General features: G+C 51.5%; 1 protein-coding gene across 1 annotated transcript in view; it reads right to left on the reverse strand.

Moving 5' to 3' along the window:
• LOC115394405 (glycogen debranching enzyme-like) overlaps positions 1-19,888 on the reverse strand; it is a 34,749-nt gene extending 14,861 nt beyond the window's left edge. The window contains exons 1-21 of the mRNA XM_030099714.1: positions 19,835-19,888; positions 18,401-18,611; positions 18,110-18,279; positions 17,477-17,680; positions 16,318-16,499; positions 14,841-14,952; positions 13,633-13,756; positions 13,168-13,270; positions 12,995-13,092; positions 12,769-12,902; positions 12,495-12,682; positions 8,824-8,947; positions 7,742-7,896; positions 6,932-7,033; positions 3,983-4,132; positions 2,893-3,040; positions 2,708-2,811; positions 2,500-2,600; positions 2,283-2,417; positions 1,698-1,828; positions 86-222 (exon numbers count right to left, since the gene is read on the reverse strand). Coding sequence (XP_029955574.1) covers positions 86-222; positions 1,698-1,828; positions 2,283-2,417; positions 2,500-2,600; positions 2,708-2,811; positions 2,893-3,040; positions 3,983-4,132; positions 6,932-7,033; positions 7,742-7,896; positions 8,824-8,947; positions 12,495-12,682; positions 12,769-12,902; positions 12,995-13,092; positions 13,168-13,270; positions 13,633-13,756; positions 14,841-14,952; positions 16,318-16,499; positions 17,477-17,680; positions 18,110-18,279; positions 18,401-18,611; positions 19,835-19,874 — 2,853 coding nt within the window. The 5' untranslated portion in view covers positions 19,875-19,888. The remainder of the gene's footprint in view (positions 1-85; positions 223-1,697; positions 1,829-2,282; positions 2,418-2,499; positions 2,601-2,707; positions 2,812-2,892; positions 3,041-3,982; positions 4,133-6,931; positions 7,034-7,741; positions 7,897-8,823; positions 8,948-12,494; positions 12,683-12,768; positions 12,903-12,994; positions 13,093-13,167; positions 13,271-13,632; positions 13,757-14,840; positions 14,953-16,317; positions 16,500-17,476; positions 17,681-18,109; positions 18,280-18,400; positions 18,612-19,834) is intronic.
• Between the last annotated feature and the right edge of the window lie 586 nt (positions 19,889-20,474).

The following is a 20,474-nucleotide window of genomic DNA, read 5'->3' on the forward strand; positions in this document are numbered from 1 at the left end:
ACAAACTCTTGAGTCTTTATTTGATGTGTTTAGGTCTACACATGATGGATTTGCCTGACTTGTTGTGACTGTGGCGTCCGCCCACCTCCGCCACAGGGCCCCCCTTGGCCAGCAGCCTGCTGACGGTGTAGTCCAGAATCCAGTCTCCTCGCCTCAGGTTCAAACAGAACGGATGATGAAGATCATTGTGAGGACGAATCTCTGCCATCACAGACATCAGCCCTGAAAAAGAGGAGAAAACAGGATGAATGACTGCTGGAGCATCCTGGATCCGGTCTAATCACATCTGATCTCAGTCCACAGGTGGTCCTGGACCCAGTACAGAGACTGAGGAAGATCAGCCTTCTCTATGAAGTCCTCCACATGGTCTGCTTTGACCCCAGGCTCCTCCCACACCAAAGCAGATGTAGAGTCTTTGCAGCAGGTCCTGGACCCGTCTATAGGCCTGGACCCAGAGAGTCTACCTGGTAAACCTCCAGTGGAGACCAGCTGAGGGCGGAGATGACCCAGAGTCCATGATCAGGTGGAAGTGGAGCAGAGTGGCAAACTGCTGGACTGATGAAGAGCACGTCCTGATTAAAAGTCTTCTCTCTTCAAACATCATGATCTACCTCCCCAAAAGTCAAAGCCACCTGAGTCCTGTACCCAGAACAGGAAATGCCCCAGACCCTGTTCCTATATGGAACAGGTCAGATTGAAGTGAACCTGGCCTCCATGAAGTCCCAGTCTACCTGCGTGCACCAGGCCTACAGAGGATGCTGATCATCTGGATTTCAGATATCTGCCCACAGCTGCATGTTCTGATCTTTAGATTTCTAGAAAAGAGATTCTGACCAGAAAGATCCGTCTCAGCGATGAAACCTTTGAGGATCTTTATGTAAAACAAATCTCACAGCGTTACTCCATCAATTACAACTCTAATAAACTGCTGTGTCATTTCTTCTTTTTCAGATTACAGTAAGTTATCAATGATTGAAAATGGAAGTGTTTCTTAAGTATTTTTAGTATTTATGTCAGAAATTTTTGTTAAACAAGACTGAATTTTCCTTTTACTGGGCTATAAGACATTTCTCTTAATCCAATTCTCCTTCCTTTAACTCCGACTCATCATCCTGTAGGGTCAAGTCAAGTCACTTCAAACTCCTGGGCAAGGACAGGGTCCTACTGGACAGGTCTGCAGTCCATCACAGGGTCCACCTGGACAGGGTCCTCCTGGACAGGTCTGCAGTCCATCACAGGGTCCACCTGGACAGGGTCCTCCTGGACAGGTCTGCAGTCCATCACAGGGTCCACCTGGACAGGGTCCACCTGGACAGATCTGCAGTTCATCACAGGGTCCACCTGGACAGGGTCCTCCTGGACAGGTCTGCAGTTCATCACAGGGTCCACCTGGACAGGGTCCACCTGGACAGGTCTGCAGTCCATCACAGGGTCCACCTGGACAGGGTCCTCCAGGACAGGTCTGCAGTCCATCACAGGGTCCTCCTGGATAGGGTCCACCTGGACCGGTCTGCAGTCCATCACAGGGTCCACCTGGACAGGGTCCACCTGGACAGGGTCCACCTGGACAGGTCTGCAGTCCATCACAGGGTCCACCTGGACAGGTCTGCAGTCCATCACAGGGTCCACCTGGACAGGACTGCAGTCCATCACAGGGTCCTCCTGGTCCCTGGTGGATGACGCGGTGCTGTTTTTACCTTGCAGGCCTGCGTAGATGAGGGGGGACCAGCAGGGGACGCTGTAGCATCCTCGTCCGTCCTCCCTCTCCTCAGCATCGCAGCGGTACAGCAGCATGTTCATGTCAATCAGACTCAGCCTGGACAAGATCCTGAGGAGGGACAAATATGGATCCGGTCCAGACTCAGTGTCCTCACTGCAACATCCTTCCTGACTGTGCTGTTATGGTGAAGAATCGAACTGAACTGAAACATCCTCCAGCATTCATCAGCTTTAGATCAGATAAAGAGCGAGAGGAACGGCGTGGCCTGACTGAAGAATCATCGGCTATTCAGTGTGGAGCCAACAAAAGCTATAACAACAATGATAAACAGTGGATATGCTGTCCAGAGTGTGTTCTGCAGAGACTGGCTCCCTAGGAGGAGGATTAGCATTATGCTCTTATTCGCTTCAGTCCAAGCTGACCAAAACTGACTCCAAACATTGATGCTGCCGTGAAAGCTACTGACCTGGTTTCTTTCAAACGAGCCTCAAAGTCGTGCGTTGTGCGTGTGCGTGTGTGTGTGTGTGCTACCTGAACATAATGAATTTAAAGGTACACTCACGTCCTCAGAGACTGGGACAGCACAGACGGGGGGTTCTGTTCAGGCAGACTCTCAGTCTGGTACTGAGGACTGAACTGAACCAGCTGGTGTCTCAGAGCCTTCACACACTGTTGGATCTTTGAATCCAGAGCCACCCTGGAAAGAACAGGCCCAAAAACAGGTCAGATGAAACAGGACAGCAAAGCTCAGAGTCCTGTTCAGTCATCTTGATATTCACCTGAAGATGATCACATAACCTGGAGGTAACTTCTCAAAGTTAATCTCTTGATTAGAACTCTGGTGGTTTATCGTTCTTATCTCCACTCTGCTGTCCTGCAGCTGTAAGAGATCACAAAATACTCTACCATGTAATCTGGATTAGTAAAGATTGTTTTAAACCTCACATGTGATCATTTTGAGGAGGATCACTGAGACCACCACGTTACCTGGATGTGCTCTCTAATCTCTATCTTCCAGTTACTGAATCCGTTCTCTGTGCCAACGTTGTGGTCGACGGTCACAGCTTCTAACAGCACCTCTTGGATTCGGCCTGTGACCAGGAGGTACAGAGGAGGTCAGTAAAGCAGATTTCTGATGGTCTAGGACCAGGATCTGTTTGTTGGACCATCACCTGGGATGGAGATAGGTGGAACATCAATGCAGTGCTGCAACTCTGGACTCCTGTCAGCCCTCCGAACCACAGCAACCACAGACTGGTGGGAACTGGGACAGTGTCTGGTCACTACGATCACGTCTCCACCCAGCTGCCTCACATCCACCTGCACATCCACAAAGATGACACATTGGACAGAAAATACCAAGAGAACCACTGAGGGTAAGGCCTCAGCACCGAGGGTAAGCCCTCAGCACCGAGGGTAAGGCTTCGGCACCACAGGTAAGGCCTCGACACCAAGGGTAAGGCCTTGGCACCAAGGGTAAGGCCGTGGCACCAAGGGTAAGGCCTTGGCACCAAGGGTAAGGCCGTGGCACCAAGAGTAAGGCCTCAGCACCGAGGGTAAGGCCTCAGCACCGAGGGTAAGGCCTCAGCACCGAGGGTAAGCCCTCAGCACTGAGGGTAAGGCCTCGACATCAAGGGTAAGGCCATGGCACCAAGGGTAAGGCCGTGGCACCAAGAGTAAGGCCTCAGCACCAAGGGTAAGCCCTCAGCACTGAGGGTAAGGCCTCGGTACCCTCAGCACCGAGGGTAAGGCCTCGGCACCGAAGGTAAGGCCTCGACATCAAGGGTAAGGCCGTGGCACCAAGGGTAAGGCCTCAGCACCAAGGGTAAGGCCTAAGCACCGAAGGTAAGGCCTCAGCACCAAGGGTAAGGCCTCGGCACCGAGGGTAAGGCCTCGACATCAAGGGTAAGGCCGTGGCACCAAGGGTAAGGCCATGGCACCAAGGGTAAGTCCTCAGCACCAAGGGTAAGGCCTAAGCACCGAAGGTAAGGTCTCAGCACCAAGAGTAAGGCCTCGGCACCAAGGGTATTGTTCTCCGTGTTCTCCATTGTTAAAAACTCTGTGGTTTCATTACTAAAAAAAAACAAAAAAACAACAGCACCAACCAGTCCACCAACAAGGAAACAAAATTTCTTTCAGTGGTTCTAGAATCTTTGTAGACACAGATAATTTTTAGTTTTGCCATGGAAACGAAAACTTTAAATATGAAAACAATGCATTTCCAAGAGAGTCATTGTGGTGCAGGAGGTCTGAACCAGAGACCTGAGTGAAGCCCTCAGCAGAGAGCTGCTGGTGCAGGGTGTTCAGAGCCAGCCTTGCAGCCAGGATCCCTGTTCCCAGGTGGGTGTGGTTCTCTTTGGGGGCATCACTGCTCCAGCAGGCGTAGTGAAGAGCTTCTCTCCTCCCAGAGTCCTGGAACACAGACAGAAGAAGGACACAGCTGAAGGATCTGAGGGTCGATGAGGGAAGCATGGAATCAGAGGTTAACAGGAAGCCTGTCATTCAGTGTTTTCCACTGTCACAGATGTATTCAAGTATAAACTCTGAGCAAACACCAACAATGCTGGGAAATTTTTGGCCTGATTGAATTTCTTGAAAGACATTTCACTGGAGGAAGCAGAGGTGGACTCATCCATCTACAGGCTCAAATCACTGGTTGGACCTCAGTACCTCAAGTCTCAGGATGTGCAGGAAACGTCTTTGGCTGAAGTATCTCTGAACATCGCATGAGGGACATTGCATTGGGGACAGTACCTCTGCTCTGGTACACTGGGGTGGTGGGTCACCTTTTGAAAAAGGGTGACCGCATGGTGTGCTCCAACTACAGGGGGATCACACTCCATAGCCTCCCCAGGAAAGTTTTCTGGAAAGGGTTCTCGAGAGGAGGCTTGAACCGATAGCCCAACATCAGATCCAGGAGGAACAATGCAGTTTTCATCCTGGTTGTGGAACCCTGGATCAGCTCTACACCCTCCATATGGTGCTCGAGGGCTCGTGGGAGTTTGCCAAACCAGTCCAAATGTGTTTTGTGGATTTGGAAAAGGCGTTGTGAGGGGTGCTTCGAGAGCACAGAGTCTGGGCCCCTTGTTAAGGGCCGTCTGTTCTCTGTATGACCAAAACAGGAGCCTGGTCTACATTGCTGGCAGTAAGTCAGACCTGTTGCCGGTGTATGTTGGACTCCAGTAGGGCGGTTCTGTTCATCATTTTCATGGACAGAATTTCTAGATGTAGCCAGGGGCCTAAGGGGGTTGGTTCAGGGGCCAGAGGGGTCCAGTTCAGGGACCAGGGGCTTGAGGGGGTACGCTTCATGGACCAGGGGCCAGAGGGGGTCTGGTTCAGGGACCAGGGACATGAGGTTTGGGGACCACAGGATTCCATCTCTGCCTTTTTCAGATGATATTGTCCTGATGGCTCCATGGAGCCTGGACCAGCATGCACTGGGGCGGTTAGCGGAGAGTGAAATAATGGGGATGAGAATCAGCACCTCCAAATCCGAGGCCATGGTCCTGGACCACAAGAAGGTGGTCTGTCCTCTCCAGGTTGGTGGAGAGACTCTGGCTCAAGTGGAGGAGTTCAAGTATCATGGGGTCTTGTTCACAGTGGGGGACGGATGGAGGTGAGATTCACAGGCGGATCGGTGCAGCGGCTGTAGTGATCAGTCATTGTATCGGTCCGTCGTGATGAAGAAGGAGCTGAGCTGAAAAGCGAAGCTCCTAATTAACCGGTTAAGTCCCCACCCTCACCTATGGTCATGAACTTCGGTTCAAGACTACAAAGGACAAGATCCCGGATACAAGTGGCTGAAATGAGCTTCCTCCGTAGGGTGGCTGCGCACTCACTTATGCCGGATTCACACTGGATGCGTTCCAGCTGCGGTCCGGAATCACCGCAGCACTGTGATTGACACTACCTCCAGTCCCTCTGCAGTCCGCTGGAGGAGGTTGCCAGATCTGTCGCTCTCCCTCGCAAACAATATGAAACCCGTTTAATGCAATAGAAAGCAGCCCAAACTGCCATCTCACTTGAAAAAGCATGTTAAAACCGAAAAAAACTGTATTTGTATTATAAAAAACTCGTAATAAACACAAAACCATTTCATCAACTCGTCCGACGTGTTCAATAAAGAAGTTGATTTGGCAGAAACCCGCCCAACCTGGCAACACCGAGCCGCTCTGGTCATAGAGCTGTTTTGTGGCATTTTGGTGTCGTTTGACTTTCCCGCAGTGATGAAGTACAAAACCGTTCATTCTTCTAAAGCGTATGACTACATCACGTTGTTTGTTCTGTATTCTACCAGAAGTAAAAAAAATAGAATATTAAGGCAAATACACAACTCAGTCTTTATTTTGAAATCACTTATTTTGGAACACGTATCGCATTTCCTTTCAGCACCCGACTTGCTTCTGTCTGGATTGACGCGGTAGGGCTGTGGCATGCCGAGAAATAGGATCCTTGCGGAAAGTTACCCGAGACCCGAGCTTCCCAAGGGCTCCGCAGCCTGACCGCTGCCGGACCGCAGCTGGTGTGAGCCTCAGCATTGATTTTAATGACTACAGATTAGCTGCGGTGTCCGTTCCGCAGCCGGACCGCATCCTGTGTGAACCCGGCATTCAGCGGGGGGGGGGCTACATCACCAGGGAGGAGCTCATTAGTAGAGCTGCTACTCCTCCACATCCAGAGGAGCAGCTGAGGAGGCTGAGCATCTGTTCAGGATGCCTCCTGGACGCCGCCCTGGGGAGGAGTTTTGGACATGTCCCACCCGCAGGATTCCTGAGGAAGACCCAGGACATGCTGGGACTGGCCTGGGAATGCCTCAGGATCCTCCGGGAGGAGCTGGAGGAAGAGTCTGGGGACAGGAAGTCTGGACAAGCGGTCCCAATAAGCGGTTGATAATGGATGAACGGACATTTCGCTATAGTGTGTCTAGCATGTAAATCAGCGTCCGCACTAAAGAGAGATGCTTCTACCTTGTAATCATTGTTTTTCTTCTCAGTCTGTTGGGGAGAAAAGTGTGAACATACCATGATCGTACCTACCTATGCAAATTTATCCAGAGATGGAGAGACCCTTCTGTTCCAGAAAACCCTGACCAATCAGTGCATCACGCAATTTGTTCTTTCCAGTCCTCTGCATAACAGATCTCCAGAGGACAGATCGGGATGTCTCCTCACATCAGTTCAGGTGTAAACTCAGGTGAAGAGCTGGTCTCACCTGGTGGAGCAGCAGCTCGTCGTATCCTCTGGTGCTGCCTGTAGCGCAGCACGCCATAGAACCCAGGGTGGAGTCCACCATGATGTTGTACACGGAACAGTCCTGAAACAAACACGGCATGCCAAACCCTCCATGAGCAGCCAGCCTTGATGCTGGACATGTGCACTCATTGTTCATTACATGTTTTCTTTGGCAGTGGGTTTGAGTCAATCAGCTATTTCTAGCTCAGCACCATTCCAACCACGTGAGCACGGTAGAGCCACCCTGTTCAGAGTCCTGAGCAGTCTGTCCCGGGTCCGTTCCCGTCTGAAGGTTCACAGCTTTCACAGAGGGGAACCGAGACCCGAGCCGAGCGCTGCAGCAGAGGAAGCTGCTTCCTGCCAGCAGCATGGCGAGAGCCTCATGAGCGGCGCTGACAGTGGAGGAGGTCTGAACAAGGCCTACTGGGATTTCTGTTTACAAAGAACTTATTTCTATTTTTAATGTTATGTAGGAATGCTGCCTTATTTCACCCTCTGCATTCAAACAAAGGGGATGAATCATCATTTTATGTTCAGAGGTTTCGTCCGGGCCACTGGAGAACAAACCCAGCTGCACTGAGCTTCAGGCTAAAAAGACTTTGATCCTCTGCAGAACATTCTAAACATCTGATGTTGGTTTGACATTTGACTGCGAACTAGACCGAGCCACCGGCGGTCGGCTGCCAAGTTTAAAAAGGGAATCACGAGTCTGAGTGTCTGGATGGAGAGCAGGGTGACGACAGCCCGGCACATGGCTCCGGAGTCATCCTGTTACCTGAAACACTCCTACCTTCATGGGTCTGGAATAGTCCGGGATGATGTCCTTGAACATGCTGTGAGCGGCAGCCGGGGTCAGAGGTCGAAGGCTGGGCTGGACAAAGGCACCGATTGGCTCTTTACCGAAGCAGGAGAGCCAGTCCTCCTCACTGTGCCGGTCAGCCACACCTGCAGAAGAGGTCCAGGACCAGAAACCCTCAGGAACGTTCATGAAGACGAAGACACACGAGGCTGCAGCGTCCCCGAGACCACAGACACCTTCATCCACGTTCACAGACTGTCTTCATGATCTCTGCCTTCAGCCCAACATCCACACAGCTTCTCTTCGCCCAGAGGTCAGATACTGTGAATGTGTGATTTCATGCTGTCATCACCGACTGGGCTGACTGGACCAGAGCTGAGTACCTTCAGGGCCCGTTTACACCGCCATGATTTCAAGTAAAACATCAAGCTTTCACTGTTTGGCTGACATCAAGCTCAGAGTCACTGGAAACTGAAATGTCTGGACACACTCTGTCAACGGAGAGACCAGAACCTCTGCTCCTGGTCCCGTTCCTGGTCCCAGGCCATATTCTCCTGGTCCCGTTCCTGGTCCCAGTGCTGGTCCTGCTCCCAGGTTCTCCTGGACTTGTGGACAGTCAGCGTAATGACAGTCCAACTTGGTGTTGTGTTCATGAGAACATCTGAGTTCTCCACTGAGAACATAGAGCTTATTGTTCTCTGCAGTGTTTCATTACAGAAACCAACAGCACCATCCAGTGGAACAACATGAGAACTACACTGTTCTCAGTGTTTCTGTGTGAAGGTGAATCTTTCTGACTTGCTGTGTTTTCTCCTGAAACCGGGTGTGTAAACGAGGCCTGGACTCCAGCTGCAGGGTAGCTGGCTGGATGTGCTCAGTGCTGAATGCATGAGGCAGCCGACAGCTCTTCACACTGCACCACAGCCAGACTGAGTGTTCGCTGCAGCTTCAGGCGTGTTGCACACAGCAGAGCGGCGAGGCGGCATGCTTCAGACCGGCATCACCGACACACACGTCCACGTCAGGCACGCCAACAACCCGGCGAGGAGACGGCGGCGGGTCGGAGTCGGTACCTCGCACCACGCTGGTGATCCCCAGGCGGTTCACAAAGACAGAGTCAGTAAGCTGACTGCCAGCCTGCAGCTCAGCCATCACATAGAAGTTAGGCCTGAGGGCTCTGGCTGCTGCAAGCATCGCCTACAGGGACAAAACACACACACACACACACACACACACACACACACACACACACACACACACACACACACACACACACACACACACACACACACACACACACACACACACACAGAGTGAGCAGTTAGCGAGGAGGAGGAGCAGAGCGGCCCTGCTTCATCCTCACACTGATCAGAGGGAATGAGCTGTTTCCACATCCCAGAGTTTGTTTTTCGGTGGATTGAAACTCGACTCAGGGCCGTTTGTCTGACAGCATGACGGAGCTGGTTTGGAACTATGAGTCCATAAGCTCAAGTCCCCGTTCACCGGGACTCAGTGAAGATGGTTATCGGACCAGGATGGAAGTGCTGCCATTTCTGCATGTGCACCAGGGAAAGGTTCTGAAACATCTGACGGACTTTTCTCTCCGTTGGTTTGGCTCATTTCCTGAAACAGAAACTACATTCTCAGAGCAGCATGGACACAGTGCATCACATTGGAAATGTCTTCGTCCATGTCTCAGTGTCTCAGAACACCTCTGCCAATGATGGAGCACAGTGAGGCTGGATTTAGCTCCAAGTGAAGAGATCCAGTTGATCTAAAGTGATCGAGTGATTCTCAGTCTCATGGTGGTTCTCTCCTCATGTTAGCTTCATTTCACTGTATCAGTCACCACCTGATCAACAGTCTGACCAGCTGTCAAAACCAGTCAAGAACACACTGCAGTACCATGGAGACCGAGACCAGGACCAGGAGGACCAGGGGGACCAGGGGGACCTGGGGGGCCAGGAGGACCAGGGGGACCAGGGGGGCCAGGAGGACCAGGGGGACCAGGGGGACCAGGGGGACCAGGAGGACCAGGGGGACCAGGAGGACCAGGAGGACCAGGGGGACCAGGGGGACCAGGAGGACCAGGGGGACCAGGGGGGCCAGGAGGGTGAGGAGGAGGATGAGCTTCAGCAGGAGATCTCTGGTTTTGAGCTGAACTGGAAGACTTTTTGACAAAATCTGAGGCTACGTTCAGACTGCAGGGCTTAAAGCTCAATTCCGATTTTTTTGCGAGTTCGTTCACATTTATAATAAACTGTGACTTGTATGTGATCTCCCCTCTGGACTTAAATACCACCCAAAAGTGTCCCGCATGTGCAGAAGAGGACAGAACGACGTCATGCAGCTATTCAAGTGTCAAATATTTATTTAAGAACTGATTTTTTTACAATTGAACACTGAGCAATTATTTGAGCGCTGCGCTTCTAATCAGCCACTCCTTCTGTGTGTGTGTGTGTGTGTGTGTGAGTGAGAGAGAGAGAGAGAGTGAGAGAGAGAGAGAGAGAGCACATGTGGATATTTTTTTTCCTCTCCGTTGTCCTGGGTTGCAGAGTTTAGCGGGGCGGGGCCCCGGACTGAAAAGGTCTGGCAGAAACCCTGTTGTCCGACCGGAGCAGCACATTTACAACCTGATTTTAAGAAGAAGGTTGAGAAGGAAGAGAGCCAAGTTTTGGGCCATGGGGTTTTGTGGGGCAGTGGCAGCAATGTCCGTCCAGAGAGACGCAGCCAGGACGGGTGGGACAGTGATGTGAGAAGCTTTAAGGATACGGAGTTCATTAATAATTTTCGAATGGCAAGAACTACCTTTATGTAGGTCTTTATTAACACTCTTACGGAAAGACACGTCTTCGGCCCCATATTGTGACCTGTAGGTTGGATAAATGCGACCTGGCCGTTCAGACTGAAGTCGCATGGCAAAACATCAGATACGTATCGGATTTAGGACCGCATGTCCAAGTGGCCTGGGTCGCATTTGAAAAAAATCGGATCTGTGTCGTTCAGACTGTCGTGAAAAGATCCGATACAGGTCGCACGGGGCAAAAAAATCACATTTGGGTCACTTCAGCCTGCAGTGTGAACGTAGCCTGAGAGTTTGATGGAGGAACAAACCAATGCATGAAGGCTGTAATGCTTTCAACCATGAAGGATGGAAAAGAGAAGCCAGTCTGTCTCCTACGGTGGAAGAAAACTGAGCTTTGGTCAGGCTGGACGTTCCGTCCTACAGCGTCATGCGTCAGTTCTGATTCATGTTTCTGCTGTGGAGACGTACAGCATCGCTGCGTTATTAAAGGAGCAGTGGAGCTGATGGACAGTCAGCTCAGAAACCCCGGGGTCCTGTCCATCAAACAGCTCCTTTGAGACACCATCGTCCTCCATGCAGCAGACGTGTTGACCATAGATGAGGGACATTCTGTCCCGTAATGACCGAGGATGAGGGACGTTCTGTCCCGTGATGATTCTGGATGAGGGACGTTCTGTCCCGTGGTGACTCTGGATGAGGGACGTTCTGTCCCGTGGTGACCCAGGATGAGGGACGTTCTGTCCCGTGGTGACCCAGGATGAGGGACGTTCTGTCCCGTGGTGACCCAGGATGAGGGACGTTCTGTCCCGTGGTGACCCAGGATGAGAGACGTTCTGTCCCGTGGTGACCCAGGATGAGGGACGTTCTGTCCCGTGGTGACCCAGGATGAGGGACGTTCTGTCCCGTGGTGACCCAGGATGCGGGACGTTCTGTCCCGTGGTGACCCAGGATGAGGGACGTTCTGTCCCGTGGTGACCCAGGATGAGGGACGTTCTGTCCCGTGGTGACCCAGGATGCGGGACGTTCTGTCCCGTGGTGACCCAGGATGAGGGACGTTCTGTCCCATGGTGACCCAGGATGAGGGACGTTCTGTCCCGTGGTGACCCAGGATGCGGGACGTTCTGTCCCGTGGTGACTCTGGATGAGGGACGTTCTGTCCCGTGATGACCCAGGATGAGGGACGTTCTGTCCCGTGGTGACCGAGGATGAGGGACGTTCTGTCCCGTGGTGACTCTGGATGAGGGACGTTCTGTCCCGTGGTGACCCAGGATGAGGGACGTTCTGTCCCGTGGTGACCGAGGATGAGGGACGTTCTGTCCCGTGATGACTCTGGATGAGGGACGTTCTGTCCCGTGGTGACTCTGGATGAGGGACGTTCTGTCCCGTGGGGACCCAGGATGCGGGGAGCGTCCGTCCTTCCTGCTCATGGCTGAATGTTGCTGCTGGGACCGTCTTTCCCAGCCGTCCAGCCACTCGGTATGAAGAGACGCTGCTGCGGCTGAGTTCTCGGTGGAATGAAACACTGAAAGCTGCTTCATGACGGAATTAATCTAAATTCCTGGATTGTAAATACTGACTTTACTTCGGAGAAAAGACTTATTTATGAGCTTTCTTACATTAGTAAAAATGTAGTTTATGATGCTTTTCTTTTCTTTCTCCAGAGTTGCCTCAGGGGAAGACTGTACTGAATTCAGTCCATCCAGACGTATTGATCAGCAGCACCATGACGAGGGGCGTCTGGCCCAGCTCCACCCGTCTGGATTCCTCTCTGGTTTTCTAACTTCCTGAAGGTGAATTTCCGCCTCTAGTTTTGAGCGTGGATCAGCAGAACTCCAGTCCAACAGGAACATTTACATACAAGCAAAGCCATTGCTCCGAGGATGGAAGCTGAATTCCCTGTTCGCCATGCTCAGCGGGCTGCGGGCAGTGAGCGGGTACCTCCGTCACGTGCAGAGGGGTGGAGGAGCAGTCGACCACGCAGACGCCAGAGAAGACCCTGGCAGTGAGCTCGGTGTAGGCCCTCATGCGGGCCCACAGCTGGGGACAGTCCTCGGGCGTCTCTCCATAGCGCAGCTTCACGTCGTTGCCTCGAACCTCCAGCTGTCGTCGCAGCAGCTTCTCTGGGTCTGCAGCACAGAGACAGGACAGATCGGCAGCGTCTCAGATCCTCCGCGGTCTGAACCCGGGTCGGTGGACGTCCTCGGCTCAGTACCGGGTTCGGCGGACCTCCGCAGCGGGTCTCCCCTCAGGAAGGCGTCGTAAGCCAGGATGCGGCCGGCCGTCTCCGTCTGCAGCAGCTGCTTCTCCTCAGCAAGGCTCAGCTCTCCGAACGGGAAGGTGAAGTACCTGCAGCAGGGACCCGCCTCAGAACACACCCAGCCTCCCCTTCACCCCATGCAGTCCTCACGTCCTACACAGGGACGGCGCTGTAGCGCTACCTGGGACAGAGGGGACGCTCCCTGGAGACCACGGCCAGCCGGGGACCGTCCACTGCAAGACGCTCTGAACGCACCTGATCCAGCACGCTGTCCAACACCTGGAGGAAGGATGGGGTCACACACTGGGACAGAGACACACACACACACACACACACACACACACACACACACACCTGCTCTGTGCAGAGACTCATCTTCCTGTATTCTTCCCAGTTCAGTTCTTCCAGTTTCTTCCTCAAGCGGCAGCAGGACTCTTCGATGTCTGCTGGCTTGGAGCTGAGGCCAGGAGACAAACAGTCCCTTCAGCAGGACACTGAGACATGCAGTGTCTCCACAAGGAGCTTGAGAACTGATGTCTTCGTTTGTCTATGTGGACAAAACCTTTAAACCAGCTAAAGTTGTAACAGAAAGTCAGACGAATACACTGAGGGATGTTTTTTTTTGCCTCTTTAAAGCATTATTTTGCATATATATAAATACATAATGAGATATATATATATATGTATATGTGTATATATATATATATACATATATATATATATATATATATATATATATATATATATATATATATATATATATATATATATATATATACACAGAACGTCTCAATCGTCCCGTCAGGACCGATGTCTCACCTGAGAGGTGAGAACGCGAGCACGGCCGAACCCAGGTCCACCGTCCGTCCAAAGCGTCGGCACTGTGGATCCTGGAGCGTCTTCAGCTCTGTGGAACCAGCCGGAGGACGGACGCTGACTGCACCTGTCAGAACACACACACACACACACACACACACACACACACACACACACACACACACACACACACACACACACACAAGTTTGTATTTCTATCCTTGTGAGGACACTCATTGACATAATGCATTTCCTAGCCCCTAACCCTGACCCTGACCCTTACCCTGACCCTGACCCTGACCCTGACCCTGACCCTGACCACAACACAGCCTGACCCTAAAGAAATAATTTTTGACCTTTTACTTTTTCAGTAACAACATGGTCAAGAAAACACTGTTTCCCCTCATTAGAGCCGGAAAAAGGTCCCACAAGGCACATCGTGCAGGTTTTCCTATCCTTGTGGGGACTTTTGATCCCCACAAGGATAGGAAAACGTGCGCGCGCACACACACACACACAAACAGACACACACACACACACACACACACACATGCGGACTTTATGTGAGGATTCTCAACATCCTGAACCACCTCGCCAGTTATGTATCTTGTCACTAGTTTCCACTGTTCACATGTTTTTCTCTTCTCTTCCACCAGAGGATACAGTAGGAGACACCAGACACGAGACACGAGACACGAGACACGAGTCCTGCTGATGAACGAATGAACGGAGCATTTCGTGCACTGGCATTAAAGACGTGGTTCTAGCTCCCGCAGTGGGACCGGTCAGCTGATGAGTGGACAGGGGGTCCCAGACAGACTTCGGGATCTGACCGGCATCCTGACTGGTCTACAGGGAGGCTCTGCTACACTTCTCCTCTCTGCCTGTGGGTGGAGCTAAAGGGTCGAAGACAACCAACCTGTCGCTTCCTTGTGTGGTTGGGTTTGTGGATGAAGGACCAGAACCCTAACCCTGACCCCCTCCTCCAAGACTGAAACAGACCTAAAGATCCAAAACCGAAGACTTCAAGGTCAAACCAAACGGTCAAGGACAATGAAGGAAAAACAAGCAAAGAACCAGAGGGACAGCAAGGACACAGCAACAAGACACGAGAGACCAGGACAGAGCGTTGTCCCTCAGTTATATTCCAGCAGCTCTTCCTGTTCTGTTGCCATGGCGGCGATGTCCTGGGTTCCGCTGTGTGGTCTCACCTTTCTGCAGAGCTTGTCTGAACTGATCCACAGCCTCGTCCACATTCACCTGCCCGAACTCCCAGAGGCTGAGCCTGGAGAAGACCTGCTGCCACAGGACGCCTCGCAGAGCCTGAGACACACACACACACACACACACACACACACACACACACACACACACACACACACAGAGCAATAAATAAAGTGATTTTACATGAATAAATATTCTTTACAGGTTCTTTTATGATATTTAGCTTCAGTCTAAGAGGATCTGCAGTCAGGTGACCCGGGAGCAGGCAACCTGAGGACCGCCGCCATGTTGGAGTGAAAACAACCAGTGAGACACGGTTTCATCCATAGAGAGTAGTGCACACTCGGTGTTCTTTAACGTTGAAAATGTCGACTGATAAGGAGAGCAGGGATGTTGTTGTGTTGTCAGATCAAGTGGACAATCTGGACGTAACACACAAAGACCGGTACCGGGAGGAACGACGGATTTCAGGCTGCAGCAGGACCCGTATCCACGGCTGAGACACAAGAACTCCTCGATCTGGACTTGTTCATCCTGGAAGTCATTTAACCTGTTCGGCCCGACGGACCCGGTACTGGGTGAGGAGGATTTCTTTACATTGTGTCTCAGACCAGAAGCCTTCATCTCACTAACTGAGGCTCCAGCTGCTCTTTGACCACCGAGTCTTTGTTTTAGAACATCTTTAAAATCCAGATGCAACAATTGGACACGCCCCCCTCCCCTGAACCTCCAGACACAAAACACTACAGAAGCAGACCCGTCTGCTCCAACATGCTGGGTCTCATGAAACTAGAAAATCTTTAAGAGACACTTGAAGAGACAGCAGGCAGAATCTTCTCTGAGCCGACCGCCTCCCGTCAGCGGCAAAACAAACCCAGAACCCACTCATTTCACCGCAGCAGCTCAGATCATGTTTCTCACACACTTCTTCAGCAAACCTCAAAGCTGTTCACTCCAAACACAACATGTTTTATGTCCTTACCGTTTTGTGGTCATTTTCCATCTATTCGCGCTCCTCTGACCAAGATTAGCGGCATAATCCTCCAGAATAGTGAAAGAGCGTCAAACGCCTGAATGTTTGTTTTCACTCCAACATGGCGGCGACTACCCAGCGTGCATTGTGAGGCCAGGTGTGTGACGCCAGCTGCAAATACTTGTCTTGGCGAACCGGTGCATCTGGTTACCATGGTAACGGCCGGGGGGCACGTGATCAGCGCTGAGGGAAAAAGTAGGGAGCTGCGCGTCTGAATTGCCAACGGATTCAGGCTCTATAAAGTCCACTATGTAGGGACTGAGGGGTCAGGGGACAGGGTGGACAATCGGACACAGCCCGTATGTTTAGCACTAGCTTGTGGCTACTTGTTTAGTATTCACGTTTGAAGGTGCTGATGTGTCCACAGTGACTTCCTGCTGACAGATTGGGAGAACCACTTTGTGGTTGAAAGGAAGAACATGCAGACTCACGGTCATGTGGCGCTCGTCTTGAATGAGTGCTGGTAGTCCTTGTTTGGAGAACGTCCCATCAGCCATCTGGCAGCTGAAGTGCCACAGGGCTCGGTCCAGGAGCCACGCCGGCCTCAGCTCCGGGGAGTTCACCAGGTTGTAGCCACATTCAGGGTGCAGCAGGATCCAGGCTCCGTCAGCCGCTGTGGGCCACAAGAGGATCAGCACAGGAAACCAGAGCAGCGCCGGGTGGACGAGCAGCAGGCTCAGCTGCCAGGAGGACGGACATGGCTTCAAACAGATGATGCACTTCTTTGTTGGCGATTAACAACATGTAGAAATGCACAGGATTCATATTTAAAACATTGTTTCCTGAGTTCAGTCGCTGGCAGACATTAGTGATGAATGGGTGAAGCTCCAGCTGACTGCGGGGGGGGGGGGGGGGGGGGTTACTGCTCCACAAAACATTTGACCTTCAGCATGGAGGGGGCTAAATGTCAGAGAGCAACCAGGGAAGGTGATCCAACAGACAGAGCGGTGTGTGTGTGTGTGTGTGTGTGTGTGTGTGTGTGTGTGTGTGTGTGTGTGTGTGTGTGTGTGTGTGTGTGTGTGTGTGTGTGTGTGTGTGTGTGTGAAGAGTGAATCAGTTTTGTTTTGTTTTTGGAACATTCTTCAGTTGTCAGTGAGTGTGTCCCCTGTCTTCTAAAAAGGTTCTTTGAGTAAAGTTTGCTTGACTTCACATTAATTCAACCTTTCAGGAAGAAGATGCAAACTTCAGATCATCCAATAAAACATTTTCAAGCACACTACGTGGAACTCTGTCTGTTTTTATCAAACATGTCAGGAACACTGGAAAGAAAAGAAAATCAAACCAAAACAATCAATGACAGTCAAAATGTTGACAAAAGGTGTGAAAACAGACGAGTAGCCCGACTGAAGACTGACTGCTGTCCTCAGAGACCCTGTCCAACAGAAAGACTACAGCTAACAGGAAGGATTTCCACAGGACAGAGTAAAACTAATCAGTTTAATGTAGTCGACTCAGAGTGACATGAGCTCAGTCAGCATCACTTTCAGAACATCACCACGGAAACCACACATCACGGTCCTGGACCTGAAGGAGCAGGCCGGGAGCACACAGCTGCTCCCCCCATCAGTCCTCCATGGGATCCAGGCCTACCTGTGTGATCGTAGACCACGTCAGAGATGCAAATCATATTCCAGTCCCTCCTCAGCGTCTCCACGAGGCGTCCGATGTCCTCCCAGGTGCAGCTCTTCGCCCCTGCTGAGAAGGCCGGGTTCAGCTCCAGGTGGTCTGAGATGGAGTAACAGAGTCCAGACGAGCCCAGTCTCTGCAGGGGGGTGAAGTGGATCATGTTGTATCCTGGACAGATGAGAGACTGAGAGTCAGGGACAGAAGAAGTTAGAGGACCTCATTTAGACCTCTGTAGACCTGTGACGGGGGTTTTAACTGTGGGTCTATGAAACTGGTTCTGGGTCTACGACTCTCTTCATTGTAGCTGGTTCTGGGTCTACGGAGGCCCTGACTGTAGCTGGTTCTGGGTCTACGGAGGCCCTGACTGTAGCTGGTTCTGGGTCTACGGAGGCCCTGACTGTAGCTGGTTCTGGGTCTATGCCGTCCTATTGCAGCTGGTTCCAGCTGTGACTAATTTACACAAAACGTTGTGGTGAGAATGTCTCCTGAATATAAGTTGCTTTTTATTCGTGTAGCTCTGGATGCGTAGCTCTGGACGTGTAGCTCTGCAGTGCAGGTGGAGTCTGTGGAGGGTGGGAGGTGTGCAGGTTTACCTACCGGTTTCCTTTGCAACCCTGATCCTGCTGAGCCACGTGTCCACTGGACCGAGACCTTTGGCCAGGTACGTCTGGCTGCTGATGCGGTCCAGCGGCAGGATGTCATTGCTGGCTCCGACCCTCAGTACTGGATCTACCACGATGTACCCACCACTGACCTTCTCCTTGTCCCTTCAAGAAATGGAAACGTTGTGGAGTTGGACACATGAGTGAAGTACGCAGTGTGAGCTGCTCAGGAGTAAAGGTGTGCTCATCTGGAAGAGTCGTGGTAAAAGCTGGTAAATCGACTGACCCACAGGAGAAGTAGTACTGGTAGGACCCGGCCACCGTCAGGTCCAGCCTGCAGTACTTATCGCAGTCATCCTTTTGGCTGTTGGGGTAAACCCAGTCCAGTGGATGGAACTGCAGGCGGTTGAACTTGTAGCCGTTGGTTGGGTAGTTGGTGTACACCCGGACTTCTCTACCCTGGAGCGTCGGGCCCAGACGGAACTGCAGCTCAAAGCCTGCAGGAGTGAACAGTACGTCTACGTTTGATACCAAGTGGTCCGACACATGGTCACAGGTGGTGGAGCCAGTTCCAGGAGAACCACAGAAACCAAACCAAAGTACCCTGAGAGAACCAAGACGTGCACCAGGAGAACCATGTCCACGCAGACCCAGGGCCCTGCCACTATCAGACAAGGGTTAACTTTACACAGCAACTGTTCCGAAAACAATGGCTGCTCACACAGAAACTCTGAGAACAGTGTAGTTCTTATGCCAGGTCATCTGTTGGCGCTGTTGTTATATGGATGTCTACACAGAGTTGGGCATTTTCAAAAAGTTGTATTTTCAGTGGCTCTGAGCACTGCTGTTGTATAAACGGATCCCAGAAAAGCCAGAAAGCTGTATGTTTTCACGAACCCCATTCAGCGTCCAAAAATCCTCCTTAGTATTGAATCATGGGGTCAAAGGGACAGTAAAAGTCTCATATAAACCCTGAGTGGATCGGACAGAGGTCAGACGGATTTCAGATCAGGTTGTCAGGTAGTCAATCCTGATTATTTCTTCCTACAAGTATAAACAGCTGAAGACTGAGCAGAACATGAACCAACTTATTTAGCGTCCATGGATACCAAAGTAAATGTAACTGTTACATGTTACTAACCTCTGTTTCCCCCCTAGTTTATAATATCTCTCTCCTGTAGTCTCTCTCTCTCTGTCTCTCTCTGTCTCTCTCTCTCTGCTGAGTTGACTGGAGAATCCCTTCCCCCGACTGATCCAAGGTCTGGGTCCCTGACAATCCTCCTCTGAGTCTGGTTCTGCAGGTCCCTTCGTTTCCACAGTCCTTATTGCTCATTTGAAACGGGTGTTTTTTCTCTGTAAAACTGCAGTGAGATGACTGTTGTACCTGGCACTACATAAAGAAAGCTAAATTCAGTCATTTCAGATTAAAATCGTACTTGTATCTTACATCATTCATCATACTTTTATTTTACAGCTGAGCCTAGATGTCTTCTCCTGCTGCAGTTTTGACATGATAACTCCACTGACACTGCTGGTGAATGAGTGAATCCCTGCTCAGCCTGCCAGACCACTGAGGTTTTCTGAAGGACTGGATCCTGTAAAGCACCGAGAGCACATGCTGGCAGAGCAGGAATGTGGACAGTCACAGACTCTGTGGAACCCTCATGGTGTGGAACCCTCATGGTGGAATGTGTGCGGTGTTGTTGCAGAGTTCTCGTACCTTGTTCCAGGCAGAACAGCGCTCGCTCCAGTGTGTCCATGTCGTCTGTGCTCTGTCAGCTGGCCGGCTGCTCCGGTTCTATTTATGTGACATAAAGGGAGTGGAGAACCTCACATGCCCGGTAACACGAGAACGCCGTGCTCTCCTCGGCCGGCTGCAGGGAGGAGCTCTTCAACCAAACTGACAGCCTGCCAGCAGGTGTTGAGGCAGGGACAGACCAGAGCCTGCTGGACAGGGTTCCCTCTGCAGGACCAGGGCTGGAACAGAGCCCAGAGCACTTCACACTGTGTCACATTCACCCATTCACCCTCCAGTGGAAGGTAGAAGAGGCAGGCAGCGGGAAGACACAAAGAAAAGGGTTTTCTAGAAACAGATCCAGATTTGTCACATTCATTATAAACAAACTCCCTGACAGGTCTGCAGTCCATCACTGGGTCCACCTGGACAGGTGCTCTGTCTCAAAAGTCCCTGTGAACATCAACAATAACTGTACTTGTGCTAAACGTTGAGCAGGGAGGCCCAGCTGGAGCAGGTCTCGTCTCTCTGGGTTCTGCTGCTCTCAAGGGGACAGACATGTTTAATCAGGCGCCTCAAGCAGGACCGTCATGTCCAGCAGTCCTTCAGTGAATCACCTGCTCCC

This window comes from Salarias fasciatus, chromosome 9 (genome assembly GCF_902148845.1).
Source record: "Salarias fasciatus chromosome 9, fSalaFa1.1, whole genome shotgun sequence".
Lineage (NCBI taxonomy): Eukaryota > Metazoa > Chordata > Actinopteri > Blenniiformes > Blenniidae > Salarias > Salarias fasciatus.